At 40.0% G+C, this 12,243-nt stretch overlaps 1 protein-coding gene across 1 annotated transcript in view; it reads right to left on the reverse strand.

Annotated features, from left to right (window-relative positions):
- Positions 1-268: 268 nt before the first annotated feature.
- Positions 269-12,243, reverse strand: part of NCOA6 (nuclear receptor coactivator 6) — a 34,564-nt gene continuing 22,589 nt past the window's right edge. The window contains 5 exon segments of the mRNA XM_009329334.1: positions 269-867; positions 4,091-4,239; positions 6,930-6,966; positions 8,907-8,975; positions 10,568-12,243. The exon segment at positions 10,568-12,243 is cut by the window's right edge and continues 21 nt beyond it. Of these exon segments, the coding sequence (XP_009327609.1) occupies positions 821-867; positions 4,091-4,239; positions 6,930-6,966; positions 8,907-8,975; positions 10,568-12,243 (1,978 nt within the window). The 3' untranslated portion in view covers positions 269-820.

Here is a 12,243-nt window from a genome sequence, read left to right on the forward strand (position 1 = left end):
TGAGCAGCTTTATTTGCGGGGAGTGCTGTCTTCTGGGTCTCCTCCCTGTGTAGTCATTGCACGTATCCCGAGGGTGGGAGGGTGGCCTTTGCATTTTTTTTCTTGCTTTGCAGGAACAGCCGCATCAGTTAATTCGTTTGTGGTTAAACAAATTCCTTTCTAAAGCTCCATATAAGGAGCTTGCAGGCCTAGAGCTCTAAATAATCCCTTCAATCTTCCTGTTTGGAATGATGCTGCTGTTGCTGCTAATAATAATACAACCCGAGTTATAGGACAATAACATTTATTTAGAGCACGAGGGATTCCACATTATACAAACCCTTAAATTTATTTTTTCGTTTCACTGGTCCATTTCTACAACAAATACATCAGATCTACTATATAATAAAATTATTTACATTTCCAAACAAGATTGGGTTTGTTTATAAACCCTCTTACTGCTATTCACATACAGTACTTAAACAACAGCACAATACATTATTTTAATACCTAAAAATGACAACCCTGTATTCTAATTTGTTTATGAAAAGTGGAAACAAATAAATTTACAATTGTCTTCCCCTCCCCTTCCATTTCATACAAACACATTAACCTAATGTGCTAACCCTGGACTTCACTTTGTAAATCCAGGGGTTTTTAGAAGAACCCAGTTTTTATATCTATTTATCTGTTTTTTAGAAAAAAAATCATTTATTGGGAACAGTATAATATTAAAATGACTTACTGTACAGAATTTTATTTAAAAAAGAAAAATCACAGCTCAAAATTGCTATTGGTAAATTCACACTCATTTACAAGTTTCATGTTTCCATGCAGTAATTTACTTGGATTTTCTTCTTTTTGACTGCATTGCACTGGCACTCGTTTCTGAAATTAAGAGAAGAAAAGAAGCATGGATACGAAGTCGGTAAGCCATTCACCAGAGGTGCACAGTGTGCCCTTTTATTTTTCCAAAATCACACCAGAGTGTGGAAACCTCTGGAGACCAGGATTTCCACGGAACCGGGACTGACTCTTCCCAAGACGTAACACAAATGGACCCTCTACCCCGACGACAGCTGTCAGCAGCAATACAACACAAAGTTCCCCCTAGCTTCTGTTCGGACACTACTTCCGAGTGCTGAGAGTTTAACATTTATGAAGTCCTAATATAACTGCCTTAAAAATAAGAGTCGTATATTTTTAACTGTTCTTTAACTTTAGTTCCCCACATGCCACGACTTGCGCAGCCGCACCACAGAAGGAAGTCCCCGAGAAACAGCAGCACAGCGCTGGGCACAAACTGCGTCCATCAGACCCAAGCATCATGGAGATGGCGTTATAAAAAAAAACTTAGGAAGGTATTTTGGAGCCTGCCACGCAAGTTAAGAATCTAGTTGTTTGAGTCCTTGGAAAGTCAGGTCATTACAAAACCAGTCTCTTCAGTGTACATTATGATTCACAGAAAGACACAAAAGATTATGTAGCACCGCAGCAGAACAACCAGAAGCACTTGCAGAAGCTACAGTGAAAGCAGACGACATTTTCAGTGCACTTACCAAGGCACTAAGTTTCCATTTCAAAACAAAAAAAGAAAAGAGTAAGGACCAAGGGTATTTGCATCTTCAGATTGTTTAAAAATGTGATTTTAAATGTTGGCAATGTATCTTTGGCTCTTTACGGTATTTTCCAAAAGCCATTAGAGCCGTGTGTATTTTAAGAGTCAAAAGGGAAAAAAATTTCCAAGACGTCTAAAACTAGAAAAGCAACGGTACAACTCCATGGCTGTTAAATGTTGTATTAAAAAAAAATAAAATCAACAGTTCAAAATCTAACAAACTCGAAGCCACTGTAAATGCGGAAACAGCCCTTGCTGGAAAGGTACTCCAAAAAGTGAAAATACCAATACAGTACCAGTTTTCAGAAGTGAAACATCTTAACAGGCACGACTTCCAGTCACCGGAGCTCCCGCCAAGCAGCACTGCTACTTTGAAGTAGCTTGGTCAGCAGCAGCATTAGCTGTAGCCGTCCCTGCTGCTGCTGAAGTCTCCGTGTTTGGAAGAATGAATGGGTCAGCGGTCAGCAGCGTTCAGCACGAGTCCCAGTCCCTTGTGAGTACCACCAGCATCTCCCTCGCCTGCTTCTACCCAAGACCTGCACACCGAAGCGTGCCGTGTACATATGACGAGGGCTGACTTTCAGTGTGTCCTCTTCTCTCAGTTATCCTTCGGCCTCCTCCTTCCTGATGCTTAGCAAGGGAATTCCTACACAAACTGGTCAAAGTCTACTTCTCTCTCCCTGCTATATTTTTTTCCTAATTGCTGTTTTTATGACAACCTTAATCAGCCTCTATCTCAAAAGGCAACTTCTCCCAGCCCCGCATTCTCTTTAACATGGATTAGTGAGTTTCTCAGGACACAGCCCATGTAACCGTAGATGTCTAGGAGGAGGCCAGGAGCACACAAAACAAATGTGCTTTCTTAAGTTATGATTCACTAATAAAAATGTGGAACAGAGTAGGCACAAGCGGCAAACCTCGTTACACTTCTTCAGCTACCTCACTAATCCCCCAGCCCATCCCCTTCCACAAGAGAGCCTTGTTTTGCTCATCTTCTCTACAACTTGGAAGTAGGCAGTTGCTTGCACGGAGGTAAGGTAATCAAAGCCCAGGGTACTACACGGTAAGCTGGACCCATGTTTTCAAGCAAAACCCTTAGATACTGTGGCAGTTTCAGATGCATGTTTTAAAAACAATCATTTTACTTACAGAGGTAAACAAATACAGTCAGTACAAAATCCCTAAGTGAGTTCTGGCATTATTGGAATTGGATGTACTTTCATGTTCCCACATTTTCAGAATTTGACGTGCCACTGGTTGTCATCTTTAGGTTTATTCATTACAGTATGTGGGGCAGGTCATACGTTTCAGATCCCCCCAAACTCAGGAAGGTATCACCAAATCAATTTTACATTGGCTTCACATTTTTCAAACTTATCTTCACAAATCATGAAAGATAATTTATTTTTACAATACAGACTTCAATTCTTCTGCACAATCCTGCCACAAGAAGTAAATTTAATTAAATTCAGCAGCCACAAAAGTGCAGAACATGTAGGTCCCTTCATGTAATCTTTGAGTCACTGCACAATTACGTATAGCTGGAAGTCTTCTCTGAAACTCTTAAAATGCAAATATTCTTACCATCAAACTTTAGTATCTTCAGTATGGAAAATGGTTGCTGAATTCAACTTGACTTCCTTTTATAATAATTTTATATTAATACCTCTTTGTTCTGTATGTTATCTTTAAAATATTGGTCGAATGTTGCCTCTTGACGGTCTCTCTACCCTCTTGCACAACTTTCGTCCATCAGAATTTTTCTGACCCTTAAACATAAGGAGCTGACACAGTTAGCTTCAGAAATGCAGAATGGCACCATGGACTGTGCGTTCCAGTAATGACCGTGTGTATCACACAAATGCTGCATACTTTATTAAAGATTGTAACCTGTGTAGAAATAAGGCACGTCAGCAACTGCTAATGCCATGGGTTAATATCTGTAACTTTAGGATTTCACATGTTCTTGGAAAGAACAGCTGAGGCTCTGTGTGCTAGCACACAGCACTCCTCGATGCTCCAGGCTGCCACCCAGGCAGCGTTCTGAGTGTGCCCGAACCACAGCATTTGGCTTCGCAAGAGCTGACCGTGCACTTGGGAAGACTTAAGCATTTGTCTTGTGTCTTTCAGGCTTCAGGGAAAAAAAAAAGTCACTTTTTTACTTGAGTACAGTCCTTTTAATGGCAACACATTTCTGCCAAGAGAATTCAGCTTCAACTAGGCAAGCTTGCTGAACACTACGTTGATGAGTACTGCTGAAAACAAGTTCCACAAATTTAACAATGGGAAATACATACAAGATTTACTGCCAGTACAGATGTCGGTAAATACTTCAACACCAACCTGTGTCTAAATCATTGAAACTAGAGTTAAAAGCACACAACGTTCACAAGCTGTAAACCATCGTTATGAGCCAGTTACTGAAAGGGTTATTACTTGGGGAAGTACGTTACTTCCTGCCCTCTCCAGAGAAATGATGGCTGTGCATTTTACCTTTTGCAGTGCCAGATGCAGATGCTGGTCTGGAGGACCTCTTGCGCTGTCCATTCTCTACAGTTTCCTGTGAAGCGGCAGAATCTTCCGTTCTTGAATTTCTTCTATTTGGAGTTTTAGACTTTTCACAATTCTCTTTTGTCTCATTACTAATAAAGTGGGACAAAATATTTCTGATGAAGTGTAAGAAGAATTATGTTTTTCTATGCAACTCAGACAAGCTGGAGGATGGACCAACACAGGTACCAGTTCCGGACTATTAGCACTGAAGATATGAAATGCTAGAGATACCAGAAGTTTTATCAGATGAAGAATGACCTGAGTAAGCCAGAGTATAGTCCATTTCTATTAAAAATTAGAGGATACAGAATTGAGAAGTCCTCAAAGAGAATATTTTCAACATTAGAAGACCAAGAAATTAGATGCATTACAAATTGTCTGCTCTGTTTTCCACAGGTGCCACCATTACTGAAGTCTAGGAAAAGCAAACAAGTTACATTAGAGACTGCTACGATATGGGAATACAGAGTTGAAATTGCAGATGAACATAAGAAGGAATTATGAACTCTTCAGTGAGTATACCAGCTTTTGTTTTTACTAAAAAGACTCACTCCATTGATCCAAGTGATTTCTTCACATATTAAAAAGCTTAAGATTTATTTAAAACTTTCTTCAAGCTTTAAAGCTTGAAGTTAAAATTTTTTTTTATAACAGAAAGCTTTTTCTGCTATAAAAAATAATTTTAGGTAGTGTGGAAATCCATGTTTCTTGTCACTGAGACAATAAATGGAGTGCTACATTTTGTAAATAAAATCCCCTTTTATTTTATCACTCTTAACCCTGTAAACTCATCCTGAGGTTTGGGTGTTTTCTCCTTAATGCATTAGTGCCAGACAATTTCTGATGACTAAGTGGTTTCTGAAGATTAAGCTAAACTTATCTCCTGTGAATTCAAAGATAAGTAATTAACCAAATAAATTATTCTGCCGATAATGGAAAAGGAGAAAGAAAACTAATTTCATGCCTTTTGGGCGATACGTGCAAGATTTCAAGAAAGGCTGCCTTAATCAGAGAACTGACTGAAAACACACAGAGCAGACCCGTGCGTTACAGAGGTTCCACTACAGTGTCACTGTTTCAGAGGAAGTCCTGCTTTGAGAGGAAAAACTACTACAAATACTTGTGCTTTTAAGTAACAGATACCTGAAATAAAACACAGTTTGTCAATGAAAGGAGAGACAAACATTCTCAAGCAAAGAAACACACAGTAGAGGAGAATAAGGAAGCACGTAGATCGTCTCAGATACAAAATAAACATTGAAATCTATTTCCCCGTAAGTCAGTATTATGGGCAATCTATAAACCGAATCCCCCAAACAGGTCACAAACTGGTCTTCTGCTAAGTAACCTGGGCAGCTGAAACAACAGCCACCTACTTCAGAGGATACCTGGAGGTAAGCAAACAGGCATCATCAGCTGAAGTTCAGTTATTAGAGATAATTTTTACAGATTCTAGTGACGAATCCATAGCTTGGGTTGTCTCATAGGAACCAACACATTGCTTCTCTCCTTTTATAGGAGGAAATCAAGCTGGCCCAAGTAAAAATATTTCTAGTGCTTTGTAGGTTGCAAGGTTCCTCTAAGGTTTGTACAGTATCGCGTTTAACTCCAGGAGCTCAAAGCTGACTGCTGTGAGTATCAGCCATCACTAGATTCACAGTTTGCCTGAAAACCTTTCTTCTCTTCCAGTCATGCTCAGAAAAGCATCAGTCCAGAAAAATCCAAACAGAAACGCACTTGTGGTAATTTAATGTGCTGAATGAGTTTGGAGAATGGTCATGCAGAGACACTTCTTTTGGAGAATCCGCCCATCTGCCAAGTGTTGCACCTTCAGCTTTTTAGAAAAATTCTACCCTAAAAAACACTTGTGAAATTTCAGTTCGTCCTTGCTACAACTAGAAAGATCCCAATCCATGTGAAGGTAAATATAGTTAAATATTCAATTCAGAGTCATTCCTGATCTGAGAAAGTGTACTGCATTACCTCCCTTTACAAAAGACGACACTGCCTTTTTTTCTGATGAACCAAATGAGTGAATTGCACCTCTTGCCCTGGCTTAGGGGATCACTCCACTGACGAGGGCAGCATCAAAAACCTGGCCAGTTGTGCCAGCAGTTATCCAAAAACCTTATGAAGGTCTGTCATTACAGCTGCCTAGACTGAGTTTAAGAGTCTGGTGGGTTTAGAATCTAACAGAAATAGATCTTGGAAACCGTATTTTCTTCTAACAGAACACGACCATTTGAAATTTGATCTTTTAATTACTGAATGTCTTAATCGGGACAAGATGAAGTTTCTACCCGGCTTTCCTATCAGGTTTCAGCAAAGTGTCAACAAGCAAACACAAGAGGAAATCTGGAGAAAACAGTCGTGAAGGCAGAAGAAGAAAAAACTTTAGAAAGACTTACTTTCAGAAAACAAAAATTCACATGACAGCTAAGCTGCAGGCTTTGGGGGTTTTAGTTTTGATTTGTTTTCAGAAAATATTGAACGGTGGAACCACCAAGACCCTTCCAGGTTGTGAAACGCTCAGGCCTGAAGGGATAAGAGGAAACACTGCCCAAAGCACAAAGACAGACTCGGGAAAAAGTTACCTTCCATTCTGCTTTTCAGCAGTGTTTTGAGACATTCAACTAGCCTAATTTCTTAGCAGGACTGAAAGGGTATGGACAAGAAAATGAAAAGCAGTAGCAGAAGTTGTGCAAGTGAAGCAAAGATAAAGGGACTTCCTCCCATGAAAGCTATATCTATTCTGAATCTACACAAACTATCTCCTTACCTTTGACCAGCAACTACTGGAGCATTTGTTTCAAGTTCTACAAGAGAAAAAGATAATTTTAAAGTCTGCTGTAGAAGTACATACCCGCTGACAAGGCATGACTATCTCACATTTTTCTCATTATGTATTAGGTCTGAAGAATAAACTTCTCTCTGTCATTTCCCTCAAAGCAAAGCAAGCTAACGTATCAAACAAAGAACCACATCAGCCAAGTGCTCTTTCTGATTATGGCCTGCACCAGCTAAGACAGAGAAAAGTTAAAAGGAACCCTGCAGAAGAGAACTGTAGAGAAATTTCCTGTCAAGGGCTACAGTCCTCTCCCTTTTTTAACTTCTATTTTAGACAGTTTATTACTTCTAAAACTTCTAGGTTATATTAGTTTTAAACCTTAAAAATACTAATCTGGATCTATTATGCATGTAAAATTTTGCCTTAACCCAACCATCTCTCAGAGCAATATCTTCTAATGCAAAGACGACAATTTTCTGAAGCCCAATTATACTTCTACTAAATTGGGGGGGGGGAAGGGGGAATCTCTCGGGAGATGACTGGTTTTTTTTCTCCCTCTCTCTCAGAGTGATTTTATACATACGGATCAGGTTTCCTATTGAGTCTTCACCACAATAAACAGCTCGCCTTCTCATCATATAAGATTTCTAATCTTTTTACTGTCCGTCTTTTAATTCTCCCCATATCCACCAGATCCTTTGTTGAGAGGGAGTATCTATACCTAAACAACACAGCACCTCTTGTGAGAAACTGCCACTGGTTTAGGGATTACCATTACAATGTCATGTATTAACTCACTTGTTCGTTCGTCACATTGCCTATAGCGTACTCCATCTTACCCTTAAACACCCTACAATCGTTGGGACAGTGGTACACAAACTGTGGCTTTAAGATCAATTTAGTACCCAAAGTTTGCTAGAGTGTGCACAAGGAATAAAGGTGTAAAAAAAGTAAGAAAACAGATAGTATCTGTCCCCTTACGGTAAATACCGCTCACAATTTGTATTGTTGGAACATCAGACTCTTCAGTGTAAGTGTATATAGCACCGTCTGGGAAAAACAGGTGTCTTGGTAACAAAAGAAAAATAGACTAAGCAACGTAAGGAAAGAGTTACTTTTCTTCCTACCCAAAATTTGAACAGGGAGAATATCCAATAGCAAAAATCGATAACGTCAGTGCTTCCCCCCCAGCAGGAACTCCCTAATACAGCCACATCAGCACTGGGGCAACGAGTCGGATGTAAATCGACAGGGTGCATGAATGTCTTTGTAGGTTGCAAGGTGCAATTTAGTACAACTTCTACTTTCTGAAAGCTCTACTTCTAATCATATTAGAGATGGCAAATTGATGGAGAGTGGCACTTCCCATGCGCAAGTCCACGTCTATCCATTTTCCCTACTCATCTTGGAAATTATTTTTTTAAAACACCACAGAATCAAGGGTGAAACACCATGATAATAGATGGCGACAACAAAAAGTCATCTGCCAGGGCTCCGTCCTTGAAACACTGCTGAGGGTTCATTAAAAGCTGAACAGAAAAAAAAAAAGGATTATAACTCTAAAACTTATGTTCCCAGCACGGCTTTTGAAAATCTTTTCAGAAGTATCCCATATAAAAGAAAAACTCCTATGTGCTCTTAACAAAACTTCAAAACTCAAACACAGCGTATCATTACAAATCCAATCCCTCCAGCTTATGACCGAATATCTAAAAACTACCCTGGTGATTTTTTCGTTTGTTTTACTTGATCCTGTACTGAATCTCCAAGAAGGCTTTGGAGACTTTTAAGGCACAATATAGCCAACAAAGAAAAGCAATCTCAAAAGCACAAATAATACCCCCCCCAACCCCCAAACTACCAAGCGTATTACTGACCATTAAATATGCATTAAAATAAATGCATTTTCAGATACAAACATAAAGAGTTTAGTTCACCTATATTCTGCTTTTCCAAAGTAAGATTTACCTGTTCTTTGAACAGTACTTTCTGATGTTGCAACTGAACTTTTTTTCTGTGTTAAATGTTGAGAGGATGCTAGAATAAAAGTGGAGGGAAAAAGCATTATTTTCAAAGGGAGTCACAAGAATTTTCTGTTGTGAGATCGGGCTGCTTTTACAAAATGCTGTATCTTCCAGCTTACTGCAGTTTTTCTTTACAGATGCAATTTTTTTTAGGCTACCCTCTACTTTCCCCCCACCACACACACCTCCCCAGTTTTAAAAAAAACTTTGGCAAAACTATCCCAAGCAAGTTTTCTCAAACTAGAGTAAGTGATGAAATTAAGTATCACAAAACACATTTTTAAAGGTAAGAGTTTTTCACCAGACTGGGAAATTAAAGAAAGTCCTCAAAATTAAAGCGTTTACTCTCTCTCACTTTAATGCTCATTTCAACAGAAGTTCTGGAGAAAAACAGCATCTTTGTTAGTGCATCAATGCCCTCACTCTTTCAATTAAATTGCAAGAGTGCAAAATATGCTCCAGAGGCTCCCTTGAAGTCCCTTGGCAATAAGATGATGTGACTTAACATTTCTTAGGTTGCGAAGTTAAAAAATAAGATGGAAAAACAATTCCTGTTGGGCTAATGCTTTCTAGTCTTCTATGTGATAATGAACTTTCGAAGAACATGAAGACAAAAAGTCAAACATTCCTGTTTAAATAAAGAATATCCACTTCCATTTTTCTCCTAACAAACTAGAATTCCTTCTGTGAAGCTCAAAGTAAACATTTCCATTTTCTAGTGGCATACAGCTACGACATACATCAGCCACAGGAAAAGTACATTCAAGCTGAAGTTCTCAGTTCCACTGACTTCTGTGCATTGCATCTTCCATTATTTTATCTTCTGTGTCTAAATTCATGATGTAAAGCACAACGGATATTCAGACAGCTTACTTCAAGAGCGATGGTTTATTTCCACACAATTTTCAATAGATTAAAAATGGCATCAAGAAATAGCAGCAATGTCATAAATAAAGTCTGTCAGGTGCTTAAATTAAAATAGAAAAGGAGAAAACAGTTCAGATGTAAAGGTATTTTATGTTTTTTAATTGGGTGCCATTCACTTATTATCACTTTTTCAGGTATTTCTCTGAAATGAGCATTTTAATTTTTCCCTAGACATAAGGGGTTTTGGTGGGTTTTTTTCTTCTGGAGGTTATTCAGCTATTCCCCTAGAGGATTAAGGTTATTCGAAGAGGGAACTAGTATTATTAGGATTAACTCAAAATATCATAGTAAGTCAATAAATTGAAATAAGTTACAAACTGAAGCAGAATACCAGTATATCCACCAGCATAAAAGGCACCTTAAGTATTACTTTTGTCATTACTGATACATCCACTTTTTCTACTTCTAACAGTTACATGAAGTAACTGTTATTATTGCACTGTATGTTCATGACAAATACCCCATTTAAGCACTAAATGAAAACTAAAATAAAACATCTGAAATGTGAATCTTGGTGAAATACAAGCCTGTGTATCACTCAGGTATTAGGAACAAAAAAGCAGTTGTCAGCCTTTGCTACGGTCTCTAAATTTTATTATGTTAATGGACAAAAGCACCTAGGAAGTTTACAAAAGCGATCTCATTTCTTCCACTTACGCAGGGTAGCACTGGACTTACCTGCGCCTTGTAGCAGTTCCTGATGTGCTCCTGCTTTTTCCTCCACCACACCAACCCCAGTTTGCTCAGCTGGTAGACCGCCGTGGTTACTACCATTAGTGCTTGGTGCTGCAGGTGTGAGGTCTGGGACTGCGGGAGCGGTTACAACCGACAGTACGCTCGCAGGAGGAGTGCTTGTTGATACGCTTGGAGACGCGGAGGCAGGAGCAGCAGCCGCAGTGCTGACACTCGAATTGCCAGGCCCAGAAGTGCTCTGTTTTATAAGACTGGGTGCTGGAGGTGCCACGGTTTTATTATCTAGTTCTGCTGGTGATTGCTCTGTTCCCAAACTATTTGGGACCGACGTTTCTAGTCCCTGACTTTCTGCTTCCCCATCCAAAGCATATTGCTCTTCCCCTTTCTCAAGGGAGCCAGTGACTTTCTTGCATGCTTTAGTCAGCAAGAGTTGGCCGATTTTGTCTACTTTTCCCTTTCCTTTACTCGATGAAACAGGACTGCGTCTGTTCCCAGATCCTGGACTACTCGTAAGAAGAGGTGAAACAACAGGTCCAGACTGCGTTGCTGTAACAGAGCACTGGTCACTCGGCCCACCACTTTGAGAAGAAGTCTCCTCTGGGCTGAAGTCTTTGACTTGCTGAGCAGGAAGATGTGAAGGAACATTGGAAGAAGCTGTAGCGGGAGAAGGCAGCTGAATAGGAGGTGCCAAGGGATTAAGAACCAGTGGCCTGCTGGTGGGAATACTAGAAACAGGACTGCTGGATGATGTGCTGGGAGGAGCGGGCCCGGAGGAGAACTTTATATTCTGTGGTATATGCAAAGGACCAACGACCGCGACCGACTGAGGCATTAGATTAGAGTTAGAAGTCATCGGGGCTGCTGGAATCGCACTTGATTGAGAGCCCTTCATAACCTGAATTATTGATGATGAGTTTATAAAAACAGGTGTAATAAACTGTGGCCGGGCATTAGACTGAACTGCTGACTGTCCCTCAGAAACCATAACTTTGTTCCCTACATTGGGCATTGTGACAACAGTCGACACCAATGCAGGTTGCAAGTGAGATGGCAACGGTGCTGATGTATTAGCAGAAGATGTAATAGGGTTTGAAGTTACAAAAACTGTTATCTGGTTGGGGGGTAAAGGACCCGAAATAGAAGAAGAGCTGACAGGCCTTTGCATTACTGGAGGAACACTCTGTGCAACGTTTGAGTTTATTTCTCCCAGTTCCTGGTGCCCTGGATTTGAACAGGGCTCATTATTTTGAGGCAAGCTAAGTGAATTAGATGGCTCTTTGCTCGAGGATGAATCTTGCAGTGGAGGAATGACAGCTATCTTTTTTAGCTCCTCACCAGTGGTGACTATTGGTGCCATTTCAAGACCAGTCAGCCCAGGGGGCTTAATGGTTACGTTAGGAGCTCCAGAATTATCAAGAAGTTGACTTAAAGAAGTTGGTGCCTCCCTCATAGCTGGAGATACCATGGGTTTACTTTCCTCCAAGACTGGAAGCTTAGTGGTGTCTAAGGCTTGCCCGTCTTTTTTTGACTGTTCTTCTGGAACCAACATTTTCATTTCTGGAGTAGGGATACCTTTTAGTTCAATACTGGGCTGGTCTTTGTTACCTTGGACACCTTGTGCACTTTGACACTCATTATCTTGAGGCACACTAAGCTTCCAG

The sequence above is a fragment of the Pygoscelis adeliae genome, unplaced genomic scaffold, assembly GCF_000699105.1.
Source record: "Pygoscelis adeliae isolate BGI_AS28 unplaced genomic scaffold, ASM69910v1 Scaffold407, whole genome shotgun sequence".
NCBI classification, from domain to species: domain Eukaryota; kingdom Metazoa; phylum Chordata; class Aves; order Sphenisciformes; family Spheniscidae; genus Pygoscelis; species Pygoscelis adeliae.